This window comes from Mastigoproctus giganteus, chromosome 3 (genome assembly GCF_048544385.1).
Source record: "Mastigoproctus giganteus isolate SK-2022 chromosome 3, ASM4854438v1, whole genome shotgun sequence".
NCBI lineage: Eukaryota > Metazoa > Arthropoda > Arachnida > Uropygi > Thelyphonidae > Mastigoproctus > Mastigoproctus giganteus.
The window spans coordinates 40,620,246-40,640,988 of record NC_143577.1 but is presented as its reverse complement, the minus strand read 5'-3'; the positions used below and the strand labels follow the sequence as shown (position 1 = coordinate 40,640,988).

The 20,743-nt window shown below is 36.2% G+C and overlaps 1 protein-coding gene across 1 annotated transcript in view; it reads right to left on the bottom strand.

Moving 5' to 3' along the window:
- The window catches only part of LOC150087900 (uncharacterized), a 216,144-nt gene that overhangs the window by 39,200 nt on the left and 156,201 nt on the right, over nt 1-20,743 (bottom strand). The window contains exon 9 of the mRNA XM_090369957.1: nt 2,044-2,169. Within this exon, the coding sequence (XP_090226083.1) occupies nt 2,044-2,169 (126 nt within the window). The remainder of the gene's footprint in view (nt 1-2,043; nt 2,170-20,743) is intronic.

Sequence of the window (20,743 nt, the reverse complement as noted above, 5' to 3'; positions counted from 1 at the left end):
CTCATATGCTTGCTTTCTTGCATCACATGCCACTATTACTATTAATATTCACACAATTATTGGACATATTAATCTTACACAACACAAATACTGCACAAAAATTAGGAATCTTACAGAGAACAACCATTAACTGAGAACAAATCACCAGTAACTAGCCATATTTGAGGATTATTGCAACAGATTTGAAGATGCATTTGAGGTGACAACTTATGTGCGCAGAGAGAGGCGACAGTTGCTGATCACATGATGACAGCATGGTGGTACTGAAACTGCAACGTTGCCATGTGTTTTGCAGACAGCCATAATTCATAATGTAGAGTAACTTGCTAATATGAGACCCCAAATATAATTCGAAAAGAGCCAATCAACAAATTTTAATGTGATTTTAGTGTTCAGCAGCATAAAATTAGTTAAGATTGGGTATTTTTGTTTTCATAACATTTTAAGTGTTGACCAGTGTAATTGAATATAAAAAAATTTATTTTCAGTGAACAGTACTTAAGATATCTACTGACACAGAGCAATTTTGCAGACCAAGACGTAACAACCAGCTTTAATGGAGCTGGTTGTTACATCCCATAATTCTGTGAGCATGAAGAATCTAAATGATCTTGCCTGGACCAAGTGCATCACTTAACAGAGATTCAGAAACTTGCCTAAAGAAATTAAGATTGATCCATTAAACATTCCTATGTGTATTTTTAGTTCTAATATGATCAAAGAAGGGTATTATTTTATGCTATGACCAAACATCTGAATATATACTTCCTCCAAGGTGTCACCCAGCCAGAAAATGGAGGTCCTGCTTATCTATAAATGCAGGGTATAAACTACTTGAATAAGAACACTTCTGTGTTCTGGACTAGAGCCCATTCAATTCTGAAAGTAGGCAGCTATACCAATAATATGTTACATTTGAAATTGAAAGAAAATGCATATAGCTTTTCCTAATCCTTTTAATGCAGAGTTCCAGACAGACAGCATCTGTGAAATGAAAAATTTTTTTAGAAGTTATATAGTATCTAAGTTCTTGTAAACTACTTAATTTTGATCCACTAACCGGAAGAATAGCCTGATACATTTGGCTCTGTATTTATTTGAATTTATATGTAATTTCTATTCCTTTGTAACTACCTACTTTCAAAATTAAGCAATGTGAAGCCAAGACCAGAGATCCTTATTCAAGCAAATGTTCTTTTAAATTACTTTCCATTTTTGTTTGCAGTATTTATTTGTTGACAGAACTAAAATAAATTACTAAAATATATTAATGACAAATTAAAAATAACACTTACTTTCAAAGTTATAATATAATTAATGCCAACACTCACTCTAATTTAAAAATCTGTTTTGATATTTACAATGTAATTGTTATTTCCCCCCCCCCCCCCCCCCAAAGTTAAAAGTGTTTATTTCATGTCTTACATAAAACTTTTAGATTAACAATTTGAATAATTCCACTAAACTTATTATCAATTTTTGTCAATGGTATACAGATGGTGACAGTCCTAAAGTATTAAGCATAAAGAATGGAAATACCCAGACTATTGTTGGTGCAAAGTTTTTTTATGGCAACTTCTAAACATGAGGTATTAGAACCTATAGTATTCTGGTATTTTGTGTGGACAGTTGAACATTTGAAAAACAAGAGATCCTTGTTGCAGAAGAGCTTAAATATATATAGACTAAACGTAATTAATGAGTTAATTTGGAGTAATTAAAGATAATTTTTTAATTATGCAGTCAGTGTTTCTTCTTTTTAATTCAATTGCAATTAATCTATGGTTGGTTTTGGTTTTTTTTAGGAGCATTAGCAACTAAGGCCATATTGCTCCGGGATATGCAGTGGTCATTCCCTGACCTTTCCGCATCCTCCGTATTTGGTGGTCACGGGCTCGAACCCCGGTCTAATCAAGAAGCGTGTGCTATGCACTGCTGCTCCTTCCCACCTGGCTATGGAAGTGCCTGCAATTAATCTATCTTCATTATCTCCTTCCAAATGCAGATAAAATATCAAGTAACAAAAATAATTAAATTTTATACCTGTTTGTAGTGATGCAATAGATGTCCACACATTTGTCTGAGGATCAAATACATCACAATACGTTAAGCCACGTTGTCCATTCCATCCACCAATTACATAAACTTGGCCATCCAATGTACAAACACCTGCAAAGGGGCATGAAAAACATATTAGTTTATGCTATGATCAAACATCTGAATATATACTTTCTCCAAGGTGCCGCCCAGCCAGAAAATGGAGGTCCTACTTATCTATAATTAAAGATAAAATAAATGCTTTCCTGGTAGTCAAATAATTCAAATTAAAGCAGCCTCAGCAGACAGCAAGTAGTATCGCCTGGTGAGTCCAGGAACAAACTGTCCAATGGCTGCAAAGAAGACAAATATATTACTTATTCTGCACTCATGCTGCAAAAATAGACATTTATAATTATTTCTGCCACAACCCACTTGGGAAGCTCCACACTGAACAATAAGAGCTCTGGCAATGTTGCATTTCACTTCTGAAGAGCAGAAAGTGCAAAGTCATATTCCAGGGATGCTGATGGGAAAATACTTACCAAAATAATGATCCGCTTCTGTTTGCTGTGGGCAAAAGCTTAACTGTGCAGTGTTATGATAATGATGCAATGCTTATAATTTACACTGATGAGTTTGGAAACGATTCTAGATACACAGCCTTAAAATAACTGTACACAGAAGAAGTGATAACAGCAGAGAATTTCAGAAATAAGGATTATAAATTGCCTACTCTAGATGTTACTAATTTTGCCATCTGGTTAATGAAACCGTCAAAGGTTAGCTAGCTTCCATCTGCCAAAATTTTATTCTAGGGAATGGAAATCATTATTCTTAATGGGTAACCAATAGGTAACATGCCTTGTAATCCTAAAAATGTGGTGTCTGAAGAAAATTAACAAGCATAACACAAAAGCATGCACAAAAAAAGGAGAAAGAAAGAGGGGGGGAATAAGCACAATACATATAAGTAAACAGCATGCACAGGGAAAGTGTGTATACGTATATGTACACACACAAACATATATATAAAATATATAACAGCAGGCAAGTTTATCTACAGCTGTCAGAGAAAACCAGGGAAAAGATAGTTATATATTCTGTCTCCCTCTTATGTGTGCATCCCCTGGCTGAGGCTGAACTGCTACAAATAACTAATGGAGTGCTGTGACTGGGACTATACAGTACCCTAAAATGGTGGGAAAGGGGATCCAATGTCTTCTGTGAAGTAAACATAAAGACTGCTCCTACAACAGTGCCACATAAAAATAAAGGTCTTCGGCTGCAGCTTGTAGCTGAAAGCTAATCAGTTAACTAGTGAAACTGTCGAAGAGGCGTAGCTTGGGAATCCTGTTGCTGCTCCATTTCCACAACCTATGTACTTCAGATGAGGGGACCTGAAATTACAGGAGAAAGGAGGAATGAGATTTTTTCAACTGTTCTTGGTCTCCTTTTAACACTCAGAAGTGTCAGCTGACTAGCTAGAAGACACTCATTCAAGAAATTAGCAAGTTATAGGCATTTCTTAAGGAGCTTATTTATATTTTCAATACTCACTGACCTTAGTTCTATAATCTTAAAAGATACAGTTTCACATTTAAAATGTTTAACTCTTTAACATTAAACCTGCAATAACCTGTTGCCTATTAGCAATAGGATACAAAGTTACAAACTTCAAATAAATTTAAAAAAAAAAAAAAAAAAAAAAAAAGAAAAGAAAAAAGAAAACACCTGTTAGATTATACAACTTTAATACAGGTTAACAGCATTTGTAATATAAACAATGGGTGAATATAACCAAATGAAATACAGGTAAGAACCTATAACTGTGACAATCAGCTGCATGTGCATGATCATACACATATATAGGCACACGCACACAAACCCATAATATAGGTTGCTTTATTTTAAGAAGCTCACTTGCAGAAAATAAGTTTACAAGAAAGCAAAAGTAAAATCATTAAGCTTAGGAACTAAATTTCTTATACTAATAATCACAATAATTTTCAAGTAAACCTGTATGCATAAAAAAAAACACATTAATCATTCTTTAAATTTTTGTTATTAAAGATGTATGGGATAATTAGGTTTTTATACAAAAATATACTAATGGAGTATGGAATATTTTTGTATAAAATATTAATATATATTTTATTATTTATGGCAGTCACTGATTTCACTAGGTATATGCAAAGTAGAAAAAATCTGACGGTACTATTAGTTTTGATATTTAGAGTATTTTTTTAAAATTTTAAATATTATTCATAATGATTATATCTAGTTTTAAAGTTATTTATTTTCAATATGTATACCTAATTATTAGGTAGGTAACTTCCTATAGGGCAAGTGGTTTATAATATATAAAATAAGGCAGATAATTTATGGCTTATGTCAAGCGTAAAATAACCTATATAATAAACAGCTGCATTTTTTACACTTCTTAACAAAAGCTTGTTTGATTAAGATAGTCTTAATAAAATGGCATTAATCTCATTATGGCATCTAAATTATTCTCTTAGGAGAAATGTTACTTGTTATGTAATATTGAAGCAACCTGCTGTGATAGCCTCACATTATACAAGGCTAATCCAGATATATTAAGACTGTCTTAATAAATCTATTGCTTATTCTGTTTATCTATCTCTAGGTAAGGAAGTGCATTAAAAAAGCAGCACTTTATAAAATAAAAAATTAATTGTACATATAATAGCATGATAAAACAAAGGCACTTTATAATAAAATAACACTATTTGTATAATAAACAGCCCATGTATGTAATCTTTTGTGGAAATTTCGATGAGCCAGCCTGTGCCTTTAATACTACCACCATTAGTCTCAAGGCCAAACCACAAATCATCAAGCACTTGGCCTGTGAGGAGTGAGAAATGATGTGAACTTTTCTGAGAAAAAAATCAACAAAACAAGCCCAAGGTCAGTGAGGCCCTGTTATATACAAAAAAAAAAAAAAAAAAAAGCAATGCAATAGTGGTGCTTTGACAGTGCATATGACAGAAGTACATAATTTTTTGATAAATCAGTCATGATGTCTACAGCCATAAACTTCTATATGCAATAAAAATTCAAAGTAGGCCAAAAGTAGTCAGAAGGAGACTGCTGTACAAATTAGAACAGTGTGGCATTAAGGGCAAGTTACTGCTACAGATAAAGGGATGGTTGAGTGGGAGGAGACAGAGTGGTTATCAATGGACACTGCTCTAGGTGGACTAATGTTATTAATGGAGCTTGGAGGTTTTGTTTGGAGGTCTGTTGTTTTCTGTATTTATTAATGATATTGGTGTAGATATGTCAGTCTTAATGTCTAAGTTTGCAGTTGATAAAAAGGCTAGAAGGGTAGTTAATGACAGTATGCTGCTTCAATTAGATCTAGCAAAAATCAGATAGATGGGCTCAGAAATGGCAACTAAAGTTTAACATTGACAAATGTAAAGTACTGCTCCCATACATATGTACCAATTGTGTGTTACTACACTCAGGGTAGTGGAAAATGAAAAAAAGAACTAGGGGTAATTGTGCAATCAGATATGAAGTTCTCTGATCAGTGCAGATAGGCTGCCAGGACAGCTCGTGGGATTTTGTCAGTGATATACAGGAATAGAAAGTAATTATCCCATTGTATAAGGTAATGGTTAGGACGTATCTTGAGTAGTGCATACAGGTCTGGAGGCTTCATTTTAGGAAGGATGATCTGCTGGAATGGGTGCAGAGAAAGACAATGAGACTGGTGAAGGGAACGAAAGGGTGGTATTACCAAGACAGGCTCAGTTCTGTAAATTTCAGCATTTGGAAACTAGGCACCTAAGAGGAGATCTGATTGAAGTGTTTAAGGCTTTGAAAGAAGTGAGCAAGCTAGATGCTGATGGCTTTCTTCCTTTTGCTCACACTACACACAAGGGGGCATAAATTCAAATTGAGGAAGGATGGTTAGATTTGCAGAAGTTTGCTTTTAGCCAGAAGGTGGTTGATTGTTGGAGCAAGCTTGCATCTGTTGTTGTGGAAGTGGATAGCTTAAATAAATTCAAACAACTAGACAAACTATTGGGGGGGGAGTGAAATGGGAAGGTTTTTTTTTTTTTTTTTTGGCTGATGCTTGCTTTTTTGCATCATTTTGCTCTACTAACACAATCTGAAATATCATTCTCATTCTAAAGAGGCTACCTGAAAAAGATAAGTGCAGCCTAGGTAAATCATCAGAGAGGGGAAAAAAAAAAAAAAACACTGTTGTAAATAAATAAATAAATATTCTGTTTATACTCCGGCACGACAACCAAGTCAGTGGAGTTTACAATAAATCGTCAATACAAATATTTATCGTATTTAGTAGTCACGGGCTTGAACCCCGGTCCACTCAAGGAACGCGTGCTATGCATTCTCGCTCCTGACCACTGGGCTACGTCACTAGATGCACCTAACTTTTCTCACTAAATGCCCTTAAATAGTTTTTCATAAAATAATAAAATATATTTAAAATTGTGTGCATGTATGAGAACACACACAGAAACAAATTCAAAGTTTAAAGAAAGTGTTTAAATAAATCAATTACTGATGCACAGTACAACATCCTATTGTAGGGCTTTGAACCCTTATTTTGATAGATAACACTGATTTTAGCCCACCCCCTGTTTTACTATGTTTATGAAGCATAATTTATATTAAGTTGAAAACCTGCAGCTCATACTATTAGCTTGAATTTTTGGCACTTTCAACCTTTCTTTACTTAAAAGGAGCGAAAATTTTTAAACAATTTTATTAAACTTATCTTGGGCATTATTGTATAAGTTTTATAAATGTAGTATTAATATAATAATAATTCTGTTATTAATGCCATGTTGAACATACATAGGCGGCTTAGAGGGGAACAGGTATCCTGTGTGTTATCAAACACTCAGCCTAAAACACTGATGGATCCAATATCTCTCTATTAAAGAAGATTTAGGAGAAGTCCGGTTGGCCTGCCTCCCTAAAATCCACTCATACACACCTTCTCGATGGTAAGCCCTGTTACAACACTTAGGTGGCAACGAACGTGTAGAGTGGTTCTCTTCAAGATGCCTGGTCAGCGTGAAGAGGAAAAGACCAAACCCTCCAGCATATGACAGCACAACAATACAAATGGCCCTCAATCCCCAGCAGCTTTCACTCTCCCTCTTATGGCAGTGAGAGGATCAGAGTGGAAGCAGAGGGTGCTAAGAATCTCTGGGTACGACCAGACTGCCATGCACGGAAACTGAACTTGGCCTGTTATAACATACGATCACTCATTGGTAAAGACAGGATATTAGAGCTGGAAAAGGAATTAGAAAATGTGAATTGGAATATCATCGGTTTGGCTGAAACAAGAAGAAAAAATGAATCACTTATAAGTTTATCAAGTGGAAATCTGCTGTACACCAATGGAAACAGTGAAAGGAGTGAAGGTGGAGTTGGGTTTCTGGTCCATAAAGATTTTAAAAACAACATTTTGGAATTCAAAAGTACATCACCAAGGGTGTCAAGACTAATACTCAAGATTTCTAAGAGGTACAAGCTAAAGATTATAATGATTTATGCACCAACATCGAGCCATGATGATGAAGAGGTTGAAGTAATGTATACCGAAAATGAGTCTTCTAGATGTGCAGAAAACCCACTACACTATTATTATGGGGGACTTCAATGCTAAGGTTGGAAAAAGGCAAAACAGCGCAGAAAGAGAAACTATACGAAATTTTGGAATTGGTGAAAGAAATAAGAGGTGAAAGACTTGTGGAATTTGCAGAATCTCAAGGATTGTCAGTAATGAACACTTTTTTCAAGAAAAGGGTGAACAGAGAGTGGACATGGAAGAGTCCAAATGGATTAACAACTAATGGAATTGACTTCATCCTCACTAACAGAAGATATATTGTGAATGATGTTACCATCCTGAATAAGGTAAATGTTGGAAGTGATCACAGAATGGTAAGATGTACACTTGATATAGATGTAGGAAAGGAAAAAACTGACTCGAGTAAATAATACAAAGGTCTTTGAGATAACAGAGGAGGAGAAAAAGCAGTATGTACTGGAACTTAAGAACAAGTTTGAGCTTCTGCAGACTGCTCAGGACCAAGATATCGACGAGGAATATTACAACTTTCTGAAAGTGATAAAGCCCAAGAAACCTATAGGGAAACAGAAATCCAAAGAAGAAAAAATTAATCAAGAAACACTTGTCATGATGAACCGAAGACGACAAACGAAGAGCAAGAAAAACACTGACAGGGAGAAAATTGAGTATACTGAGTTATGAAAAGCCATTAGAAAGAGACTCAGAGAGGACATAAGAAGATTTAACACAAGAAAAGTAGAACAAGCATTAAGGGAAAACAAAGGATTTAAATCAGCAGCCATGAGCAGTAATACAGAAAGACAAATAATACTGAAACTGAAGAATAGCGATGGTGTACTTATAAACAGCAGAGAAGGCATAATTCAAATAGCAGAAGACTACTATAGAGAATTATACAAGGAGCGAGGGAATGATACCAGCAGTGGGGAAGATGGATTGCAAAGTAGCAACACATACGACATACCCGATATCCTTCCTGATGAGGTAGAACATGCATTGAAGAAAATGAAGAATCTGAAAGCCCCGGGGGAAGATGAAGTTACTGTAGAGTTGTTAAAATTGGGAGGAAGAGACATAACACAAAAACTGGCAAGGCTCTTCACAAAGTGCATTAGGAAAGGTGTGACACCTAAGCAGTGGAATAATGCAATCATAGTTTTGCTACATAAGAAAGGAGATAAATCAGAAATTGGAAATTATAGACCAATTAGCTTGTTATCCCACATCTACAAGTTGTTCATAAGGGTCATTACTAACAGATTAGAAAGAATACTTGATGAGAATCAATCGAAAGAGCAAGCTGGCTTTAGGACAGGATTCTCAACTATGGATCACCTTCACGTAATATCACAGCTAATGGAGAAAGCAAATGAATATAAAACACCATTATGCCTGGCATTTGTGGATTACGAAAAGGCATTTGACTCCATACAGCATAAGGCAATGTTTCGGGCACTGGAAAGACAAGGCACAGATACCCCATATATTATGATTTTGAAGAAAATATATGAGAGTGCTACCTCCTTTATTAGACTAGACAAAGACAGTAGCAAATTTAAAATCAAGAAAGGAGTTCGACAAGGAGACACAATATCTCTGAAGCTGTTTACTGCTGCCTTTGAGGAAGCTTTCAGAAGATTAGACTGGTCGCAGAAAGGAGTCAATGTGAACGGAGAGTACCTAAACCATTTATACGATTTGCAGATGACATTGTGGTCATAAGCCACGATCCCAAAGAATTAGAGGAAAATCTTAATCAGTTATGCACAGTTAGTAAGGATTTTGGACTAGAGATGAATATGGCTAAAACGAAAGTAATGATGAACAAGTATGCCACGGAAAGGGAAATAATGATTGAAGGAGCAGTAATTGAAAAGGTGGAGTCATATACTTATCTGGGACAAGTTATTAGCTGTAATAATGATAAATGGCTGGAAGTCAAGAGAGAATAAATTTGGGATGGATAGCATTCAGGAAATATAGTCACATACTGAAGAGCAATATCACAGTTTGTCTGAAACGTAAAATAATGAATCAATGTATACTCCCCACCATGACTTAGGGAAGTGAAACTTGGGAACTCACCAAAAGAATGGAAGAGAAGCTGAGAACTACACAGCGAAGAATGGATTAGGCAGCAAACTCAAGTAAAGGACATTCTTATCAAAACTAAAGAACTAAAATGGTCTTGGGCAGGACACATAGCTTGAAGACATGACGACAGATGGACTAAGAAAATAACAGAATGGTACCCAAGAGGAGCTAGAAGAAAACCTGGAAGACAAAGGCGGAGATGGATAGATGAAATTCATGAGTTTTTGGGTAGTAAATGGATGGCCAGTGCTCAAAACAGAAGGAACTGGAGAGTTGCTGGAGAGGCCTTCAACCTGCAGTGGATTGAAAATGGCTGATGATGATGATGAACATACATGCACACAAAAGAACACTAATTATTGTATACCAACAAGGAAAATGAAGGAATGAAGGTGAATTTAAAAAAAAAAAAAAAGCTGAGGAGAGCATGCAATGCAACAACAAACAGCTAAACACAGAGTTGTAGAGTCATCCATCTACCTTCAAAGATTAGAGTTAAACATGAAATAAATGTAACCTGCACTGAGAACAATTTCTGTGAAGTAAGTAAAACTGCATGATTAATGATTCCCAAATTTAGTTTTTAGTTTCTTAAAAAGAACTCAAGAAAAAGCACGATTTTATCCAGATTTATTTGTCCATGGGACCATTAAAAAAAAAAAAAAAAAAAAAAAAAAAAAAAAAAACAATATAAACAGGAAAACATTTAAATGGCAGTGCTATAACCATTATAAAATGAATGGCAATTCATAGAATTGACCAAGCAACCAGAAGAAATGGGCATTAAAAGTGAGACAGCATTAAGGCAGGAGTGTAGTAGTAACAGCAGTTTAATATTGTATATGAAACAAGGTGTGTAAATATGAACAAGAATGAACTTGAACAAGACTGGCAACGTTGGCCATTATGCAAAGTCTGCAAACTTTAACATTTAAAGATTGAATTAAATATTTTAGGCCATTAATTTCTTATAAAGTTGAATTTATATTTCAAGGTACATTATATTATTTCTATGCAAAATTTACATTTCAAGTTCATTTTCTATTACAAAAACATGCTTTATCAAGGTTCAACAGGGACATGATCCCCATTATCATGTATTTATGGAAAAATATTATTTAACTTTTGCAAATTCAGCTAATGCAAGCTTTTCCAAAAGATAATTACTTTCATTACTCAAAAGAGGTGTTGTTTTCTTGCAATTCACTCCAACTTCATAAATATTCAAGATCACAGTTTTAAAATATTTTTCGGCAATATGAAGTCAGATATCACTTCAAAAGCATAGCAACAGTGAACAGGTTATAAAGATTTAAGGTATTTAATAGTGAAAGTTATTTTGCTAAATTCATCCAACAAATCCATGCTATAGTAGACTAGAAATGGATTTGTTGGATGAATCTTGGAATGTTGGGTGTTGGCTAATCTAGAATATAGTTTTACAGAGACCACAAGTCTCTGTGAACTTTATAATACCCATCAATTCTAGATGAATGAATTTTGATGAAATTCAGCCACAGATTCAAAATCCCTATTACACAAAATCTAACTTGATATGGGATATGATCAAAAGGTTTAGAGACCAACTTTGTATCTTAAAGTCGTGGCACTGTACTGAGCTGCTACTTACTGCAACATGTTCAGTGACTCATTTAGACATAGTAACAGAAACCATCTGTTTATCAGCAATTATGTCTAAATTATCATTCATTGAATAAGCAGTGTTTTGTGTGCTTTGTCACATTTTAAAATGAGTGATCTTACTGAGCAGTGAATCTGCATTAAATTTTGTTTCAAATTAGGGAAAATGCAACAGAAACCCACAAAATGTTAAAAACAACCCTCAACCTGGCCATCCTTCAACTTCAAACACCAACAATTCAATTCGCCTGTGCTCTTTTTCTACTCAGTCTACACAGATGAAATGCTCAATACTTTCAACAAAAATTTTTTCTTTGATTTCGCTATTGAAATTTCCAGAAATCTGTAAGTTATAGCACACAAAAAAAAGAAGAATCAAATTAAGTTGATGCTTGATAATTATATGCATGCGTTGAAAAACAAGAATTTAAATTGAGCAGCATCTCTCACATCCAGTTATTATTGCATTTTATGGCAGCACATACAACTGTTACAATCTCTGGATTTGTGTCAGTGAGTCTGGCTGATACCCAATTGTTGACACAATTTTTCAATTTACATTTTGCTCATGATTCAGACAACTTCCCAATAAGGGAGGTAATACATATCTGAAGTTCTGCAAAGGGGGTCTTTTATTTTAAAAAAAAAATTAATATAAAATATGGATTTTTCAGACTTTTAGCATTAGCATTAGTATTAGTAGAGTCATTTGATGCAAGAATGCAAGCTTATGCGGCATCAGCCAAAAAAAAAAAAAAAAACCACTTCCACTTCACCCCTCTGTTCGTTCAAAATACCTGTCCAGCTGAGCCTTAAACTTATTTAGGCTATCAACCTCCACCACAAGGGATGGAAGTCTGTTCCACCAACCAACCACCCGCTGGCTAAAGGCAAATTTCCGCACGTCTATCCTACATCTGTCTTTCCTCAATTTCAATTTATGCCCTCTCAGGTGATTTTTCTGAGCTAGAGGAAGAATCCCATCAGCATTGAGCATGCTTAAACCATTCAAGGCTTTATACACCTCTATCAGATCACCTTGCTGGTGCCTAGTCTCCAGACACTGTAATTTGCAAAACTTAAGCCTTTCTTCGTAAGAGCACCCCTTTGTTCCATTCACTAATCTTGTTGCCCTTCTCTGTACTCGTTCCAGCAGCTCTACATCCTTCTTGAAATGAGGCCTCCAGACCTGTATACAGTACTCTAGGTGTGGCCTGACCATCGCCTTATACAATGGAATAATCACCTCCTTATCCCTGCTGGAAAAATTCCTGTATATCATTGACAATACTCCATGAGCTACTCTTGCAGCCCATCTGCACTGCTCAGAGAACTTCATATCTGCCTGCACAACCACCCCCAAGTCCCTTTCATTCTCTACCACTGTCAGTGTTTGTTCATAATGGAATAAGAAAAAGGTACTGTCAAAAAGTAAACAATTTTGAATTATTTCTTTCAGGTTTGCAGATTTTTGAGGTTATAAATATTATAGCTTCTTTCAGTGAATATGTGATCCTCAAAAAACATTAGCACAACTACTTAAGAGATTAACCATTCACGAAGTTGCTAGTGAAACTGGTTCCTTACAAGGCATGTTAATCAATTTTAACACAAAATTTGGTAAAGCAATGCATTTCAGCTAAGTTTGTGCCTACACTCTCACTAACACTAGCAAGGCTTTCGTGGATTTATTGGATGATTGTTTTCTACATCAGCATGTTCGGGACGCAATTAGAGGGAGTAATACTCTTGATCTGATTATCAGTAGTGATTCTTCATCCATTAAGAATCTGCATGTTAAAGGAACCACTAGGTGGCAGTGATCACAGTGTGCTGAAGTGGGATTTACTCAAAGAGGTAACTACCATCGGGGTAAAGGGAAGGGATTTTGCTTTCGTAAAGGCGACTACAATGGTCTGAGACAGTATTTAAATTCTATACAGTGGGACCAACTGATGATGTTACCAATAGCAAATTCAAAATGGAAAGCATTCAAAGAATTTATCTTGGAAGCTACTAGGTTTACATACCAACTAAGAAATATTGTTCAAGGTTTAGGCCTAAATGGATGTCAGATGAACTAATGAGACATATGGCAGAAAAGAAAAATGCATGGGATACATATAAATTAATGGGTGACATGGAAGCCTATGATAGATATAAGCCGGTCGGTAACCAAGTCACAAAGGAGATTAGGCAGGCAAAGGCAGATTATGAGAAATCCTTGGCAAAGGATGCAAAGAAAAACAGAAAAGGTTTCTTTTCCTATGTAAACTCTAGAAGGAAAGGGATGAATCAGATTGGTCCACTGGATATTAATGGTTCAACTGTTGATGATCCTGCTCAGGTGGCTAACAAACTAAATGAGTATTTTGCATCTACATTCACAGATGAGGAGTTATTCTGGAAGGGAAATGCCAGAGGTAAAGTAAACTCTGGCAGTGAGCAAGATAATTTTGTAATAACTAAAAGGAAAGTGGAGGAGAAATTGTTGAGGATAAACATAAAAAAGGCACCGGGGGTGGATGGGATCTATCCAGTTATATTAAAGGAGGCAGCAAAGGAAGTAAGCAAACCCTTAGCCATAATTATGAGAGTTTTTTTGGACTTAGGGGAGGTACCCATAGACTGGAAATGTGCAAATGTGACCCCAATTCACAAAGGAGGATCAAAGGCCGACACAAGTAATTATAGACCTGTGAGTTTAACTTCTGTTCCAGGAAAATTAATGGAGGCACTGCAGGATCATCTAGACAAGACTTCACTTATAGCTTGGACACAGCATGGTTTTGTTAAGTGAAAGTCTTGCCTGACCAATTTGATTGGATACTATGATGCAGTCACAAAAGAACTGGATGCAGGGAATAACTTTGATATTATATATTTGGATCTTAGAAAGGCTTTTGATACTGTTGCACATGGAAGACTGCTGCACAAATTGGAGCAGTGTGGCATTGGAGGCAAATTGCTGCTATGGATACAGGGATGGTTGAGGGGAAGAAGACAGAGTGGTAATCAATGAACACTGTTCATTTTGGACTAATGTTTTAGTGGAGTCCCTCAGGGTTCAGTGTTGGGTCCATTATTGTTTTCTGTATTTATAAATAATATTGATGATGGTATATCAAGCTTAATGTCCAAGTTTGCAGATGATACAAATTGCAGTTGGCAGGGTTGTTAAGGACACTACTGACAGTATGCTGCTGCAACAGCATCTGGAAAGGTTGAGCAGATGGGCTGAGAGGTGGCAAATGAAGTTTAACATTGACAAATGTAAAGTACAACATATGGGAAACAGTAACCCCAGAGTAACGTATCAACTCTGTGGAACTACACGGACAGTGGTTTTGTTATTTGTTATTTGGTTTTTTAGGAGAATTAGCAACTAAGACCATATTCCTCTGGGGATATGCGGTGGTCATTCCCTGACCTTTCCACATCCTCCATATTTGGTGGATCACGGGCTCGAACCCCGGTCTAATCAAGAAGCGTGTGCTACGCACTGCTGCTCCTGCCCACCTGGCTACGGAGGCGCCGCTGACAGTGGTAGAAAATGAAAAGGACCTGGGGGTAATTATGCAGGCAGATATGAAGCTTTCTGAGCAGTGCAGACGGGCTGCAAGAGTAGCTGATGGTGTCTTGTCAATGATATACGGGAATTTTTCTAGCAGGGATAAGGAGGTGATTATTCCCTTGTATAAGGCAATGATCAGGCCACACCTTGAGCACTGTATACAGGTCTGGAGGCCTCATTTCAAGAGCTGCTGGAACGAGTACAGAGAAGGGCAACAAGATTAGTGAATGGAACAAAGGGTTGCTCTTACGAAGAAAGGCTTAAATTTTGAAATAAATTACAGTGTTTGAACACTAGGCACCTGCGAGGTGATCTCATTGAGGTGTATAAAGCCTTGAATGGTTTGAGCATGCCCACTGCTGATGGGATTCTTCCTCTTGCTCAGAATAATCACCTGAGAGGGCATAAATTGAAATTGAGGAAAGACAGATGTAGGATAGATGTGCGGAAATTTGCTTTAGCCAGCAGGTAGTTGGTTGGTAAAACAGACTTCCATCCCTTGTTGTGGAAGTTGATAGCTTAAATAAATTTAAGGCTCAGCTGGACTGGTATTTCGAACGAACGGAGTGGTGAAATGGGAGTTTTTTTTTTTTTTTTTGGCTGATGCTGCATAAGCTTGCTTTCTTGCATCACATGCCTCTATTAATGCTAATGATCACAGAGAGCAGCAAATTCTCACATGTCAGGATCTTTGTCAATGGGCTGCTGACCCACACTTTGTTTCTTCCATCATTACTGTTGGAAAATCATGGGTACATACCAGTCCTCTCAATGGAAAACACCAACTCCCCCAAGTCCCCAAAAAAAAAAAAAAAAAAAAGCAAGATACTTTCAATCAAACACAAATATCATGTTTTATTGTATTTTTCTGACTAGGCCACAGCTGATTATAAATTTTTTTCACTTGGTCAAACAGTGAATCAGCATTGCTACAAAACAGGTCTACAGTGATTGCAATATACTGTTCGGAAGAAAGCAGCCAGGAAAGTGGACTGTGGGAACTGGTGCTTGCATCATGCTATTGCCCAGCTTTCCATTCAAAAATTTCTTGTGAAGCACTCCATCACTGTGGTTCTGTAAGATTTGTGAACTAAATTCCTACACAACACTTACAAATTAAATCTGGTGAGTAGGGCAGATGAGGAAAGTGGGAGGAGCTGCTACACTGAGAGGATTTAGTTTCCTGCAATTTTTTTTTTTTTTTTTTTTTGTGTTTCCCAGCTTAAAGTCCTCTCAAAAGTCACAGACCATGGAAATTATTCAGAACCCAATACAGAACCTACTGGCAATTCCAAAAGAAACTACTATCAGGAATGCTTACAGCAGTTGCCAAGGTGTTGTAATCTGAGCATATACAATGTCAAGGAGAACATCACTTCAAAAGTTTTCTGAATAGCCAGTAAGCTTCATCTTTTCCCAAATATTAGTTCAGTCCCTGAACTTTTGATTACACCACATACACTATGCAGATATTACTTCTCCATTCTTACTTTATTATATATTTTAATTACAGTTCAAGCTTTATATGAAAAAGTTTGTCTTAGCCTGTGTAATCTTGCCATAATCCTTTCTTTGAGCTGTAGATATAAGTATTTCATGATGCCAAGTTTCAGTATGGGAACTCCCCACTTGAGCTATCAATTTTTTTATGGTAACCCTTTAACTAACTATTAATTAATGCATTTTCTGCATTCTTATTCATGCAAGTTTAAGGCAAGCTAGACATTCACAACCAAGTTTGCTTTATATCTACTGTAACTCTTTACCTGGTTTATGTTTTGTGCATAGTGTCTGCACAATTTGTCTTCAACATTACTTTGAAAGAGACCAATTTTACTACCAAATAAACATGTATAGTGTTAGCTTGTTTCTCTACACCATAATAATTTTTCCCTTTTTATTTCTCATATAACACAGACTTAAGACTTACATTTGTGCAAATAATAGAATATATATATATTGCTGTATTATTATATTTATTAGCTATTTGCAGAACTGAGACCCTGAATATTCTCCAGTCACTCCAAGGATGGAATGATGTAATTTCATAAAACTCTCAATAATAATAAATTATTGTTTTCTCAATTTCGTATTAGCCTTTACATTCTAATAGTAAAAGGGTTAAAATCATTATAAACACATTGGACACTAAGAGCTCCGCCAGCTCTTCCCGTAGCAATGAAATAAAGATGCATATTTCTTGGCATAAGAGGCAGGTATATCACAGAGGATGATTTTTGTTTTTCTTTTTTTTTTAATGGCAACTCCAAATATTAAAGTTATTAGAGCCTATAGTACTTACTATCCATGTATGGGGCCAAGGCTGAGACGACAGAAGGTACTTGCTGACATTAGATGTGAATTTCAGTAGAATGTAATTTTTAGGAAATATACATGAAGGAAGGCTTTTCATCAAATAGGCCTCTGGGGTTGGAAATATTCACATTCACAATAACTGTACAATCCTACACCAACTGTTATTAAATAAATTAACACTGTGTTGTATTAATAATGATACAAATAAAATGAAATAAATGAATAATATAATTACACCGGATAAAACTGATAAAAAGGTAACTGTCTGTACAATAAAATATGAAATTTTTAAAATACAATAAAATAAATTACAATAAACAATGTAGATAAAACATAGGATTAAAGCAATAAAACCGATAAAAGTACTAAAATATCAAAGCTTTCAGAGGCATCCGCTTCCTTTTTCAACAATGAAGCTTATTGCACAGCACATCCTTAAATATCAGCAGGCTCACGGTTCACAGCACGTGTTTCTACAGGAGCATGGGCAGTATTCTCCCCATGTGCACTGGAATTGGAAATGGCTCGGGAAAGTGCCAGGCAGAACCATTCATCACGTCCAAGAACCACAGCCTCAAAGAGGGGATGAATGCAGATTCCTCTGTCTCTTTTAATATTATTGCTCTCATTATCGCTCGTTTTTATTGTACTATCAGTTACCTTTTTATCAGTTTTATCAGGTGTAATTAAATTATTCATTTATTTCATTATCTTAATACAACACAATGCTAATTTATTTAATAACGGTTGGTGTACAGATTGTACAGTTATTGTGAATATGAAGGAAGGTCTGTAAGTAAAGAGTTAGTGAATGGGTGCTGACTGGTTCAGGCACACATCTAAACTGGTTTGGAAGAGAGTGCAGAAATTACAGATGCCATTTCAGGACAATCCCATGGAAGTATCTAGAGAAATGACACACAGCAGAAACTGATAGTCTATTAAAGAGAGGTTTTGAGCGAGCACCAACCCTAGATGTGGGAACAATATTCCATAATAGGGTGGATTTGAAATTTGTAAAGAGTAAGTAGTTGTTTAGAAGAACAATAACACAACTGAAAAATAAAATCCAGTTTTTTGATGCAGAGGAAGCAATACTTGTGATCTACTTATGCAAAAGAGAGATTAGAAGACAAGCAAATTCCTCATAGAGATATGTGATCTTGTCTAGAAATCTGAGTATCATCAAAGATGAGCACAGGAGCAACGGACTTTTTTTTTGTGAGAAATAAGAAGAGCTGAGTTTTAGAAAGATTGAAGTTAACTACATTTTCTTTGCCCCATTAGAGAATTACCTGTAGCATTTAAGGACCTTGTGGTGGATATTTGAGAAGTTGAAAATGCTTTCACAAGACAAGTTTCTCAAATTTCAAAAGCCTTAGAAATGCTAACAAATGCTTGAGATTCAAACTTTTCCACCAAATTTGTCCAAAGATGAGTAAACAAGCCAATATATGAGGGGCATTCAATAAGTTATCTAAAGGTATTTCTCAGTTATATTTCAGTGATTCATGATTTATCATGTTTCTACAAATCTCAACTTGAATCATACTAATTTTGATCCCATTATGTTTTTAGGTTGTGCTGCTGTAACAGAAAGAAGGAAAGACACCTGTATCAAATTAAAGATTTGCTGAAATTAGAACATCATTCAGTCATCAAGTTTCTCACCAAAGAAGGAAATGGGCTAAAGGCCATTCATGAAAGGATGATGGCTGTGTATGGCAACAATGCACCTTCACAGTAGCAGGAAAATTCTCGTCAAGACTATAAACTTTACAACAAGTGGGGTAGAGTCCACTGAAGATGATCCATGTCCAGGTAGACCTGGACATGGATCATCTTCAGTGGTCGCCCCAGAAATGTTCCAAGTTGTGAAAACCCTTGTGCTGAATGACAGACGTTTAAAGATGTCCCAAATATCTAGGAAATATGACATATCCGAGGGTGCAGTTATAATCATCCTCCATGAACATTTGGTGACTAAGATCAGTGCAATATGGGTCCCCAGATTTCTGACCCTTGTGCAGGAGCAATTCAGAGCAGTGTTGTGAGGAGAATTTAGAGCTTTATGGAAGGGATCCCAAAACTTTCATCTCCAGAATTGTTACTGGTGATGAAACATGGGTTCATCATTGGGATCCTGAGACCAAGTAAGATTCAATACAACAGAAGCACACGGGTTCTCCCCCTCCCAAAAAATTTCAGTCCCTAACTTTCACAACCTTCAGATGGCAAGATTATGGCCACCAATGTTTGGGATACTGAGAGAATTTTGTACATTCACTACTTGGAACACAAGCAGATAGTCACTAGGGAGTCATATGTATCCCTACTGTACAACCTAAGCAATGTCAAAGGGAAAAAATGCTGTGGAAAACTTTTCAGAGGTGTGCTGCTTCTTTAGGACAATCCATCAGCTTCTGCTTTGAGAAACTGTGACTTTACAGAACTTACCCATCCACTTTACAGTTGGATCTGGCCCCCAATGACTATTTCCTGTTTTGACAACTCAAGAAAAACTTACGTGATCGTCGCTTTGCTGATAATAATAAACTGAAGTCTGCTATTTTTGTTCTTTGATGGACAGGACAAAGTATTTTATATCTGGTATTTCCTTATTGCCAAGAAAAAAAAAAAAGAAATGATTTTTGCCTCTTATCTCATTTCTTTCATAGGTAGGTAGATAATTTATTGAAACCCCCTTGTATCACCCATGGAACAATACTGACAGAATGAATACTGATGATTATTGATCACATGGAAGGTTTCAAGACAGTTTTTAACAGTTGGCAGCTGATGGATTTCTCCATTACTTTGGATAGTGTAGATGTTGTTGTTATTTGGTTTTTAGGAGCATTAGCAACTAAGGCCATATTGCTCCGAGGATATGCGGTGGTCATTCCCTGACCTTTCCGCATCCTCCGTATTTGGTGGTGACGGGCTCGAACCCCGGTCTAATCAAGAAGTGTGCGCCACACACTGCTGCTCCTTCCCATCTGGCTACGGAGGCGCCCGGATAGAGTACAGATAAGTGCAATAAGGCAATAACTGGATGGGAGGGAATTGTCACCTTTATTAGGAAGTGTCACTCTTATAAGGAACTGTGTTTGTGAGCTTGCTCCTCTTTTGTGTTGCTTTTTTTTAAACTATCTTACTGCACCAGTTAAATAAGACAGTGTAAAAAAAACAATACAAAAGAGGGGCAAGCTCACAAGCACAGGTTTTAAGAAGTGAAGAAATTGCCATCAGGAGCTGGAAACTTCTTGGCATCAAGATTGTTCAGAATTCTTCTATCATCTTCTGTTGGAAGAGCAATGGAGGCATTGAGAAAGCATACTGGATATAGCAGAAGGTGATTTACCAAGATCATCAATACAAGAGTTAGAAGAAAGGTAGAACTATCAGGTTTTAACAGAGATGGGAGTAAAGGTGGACAGAAGTTGCAGCCAATAGCTTTGGCAAGAGAC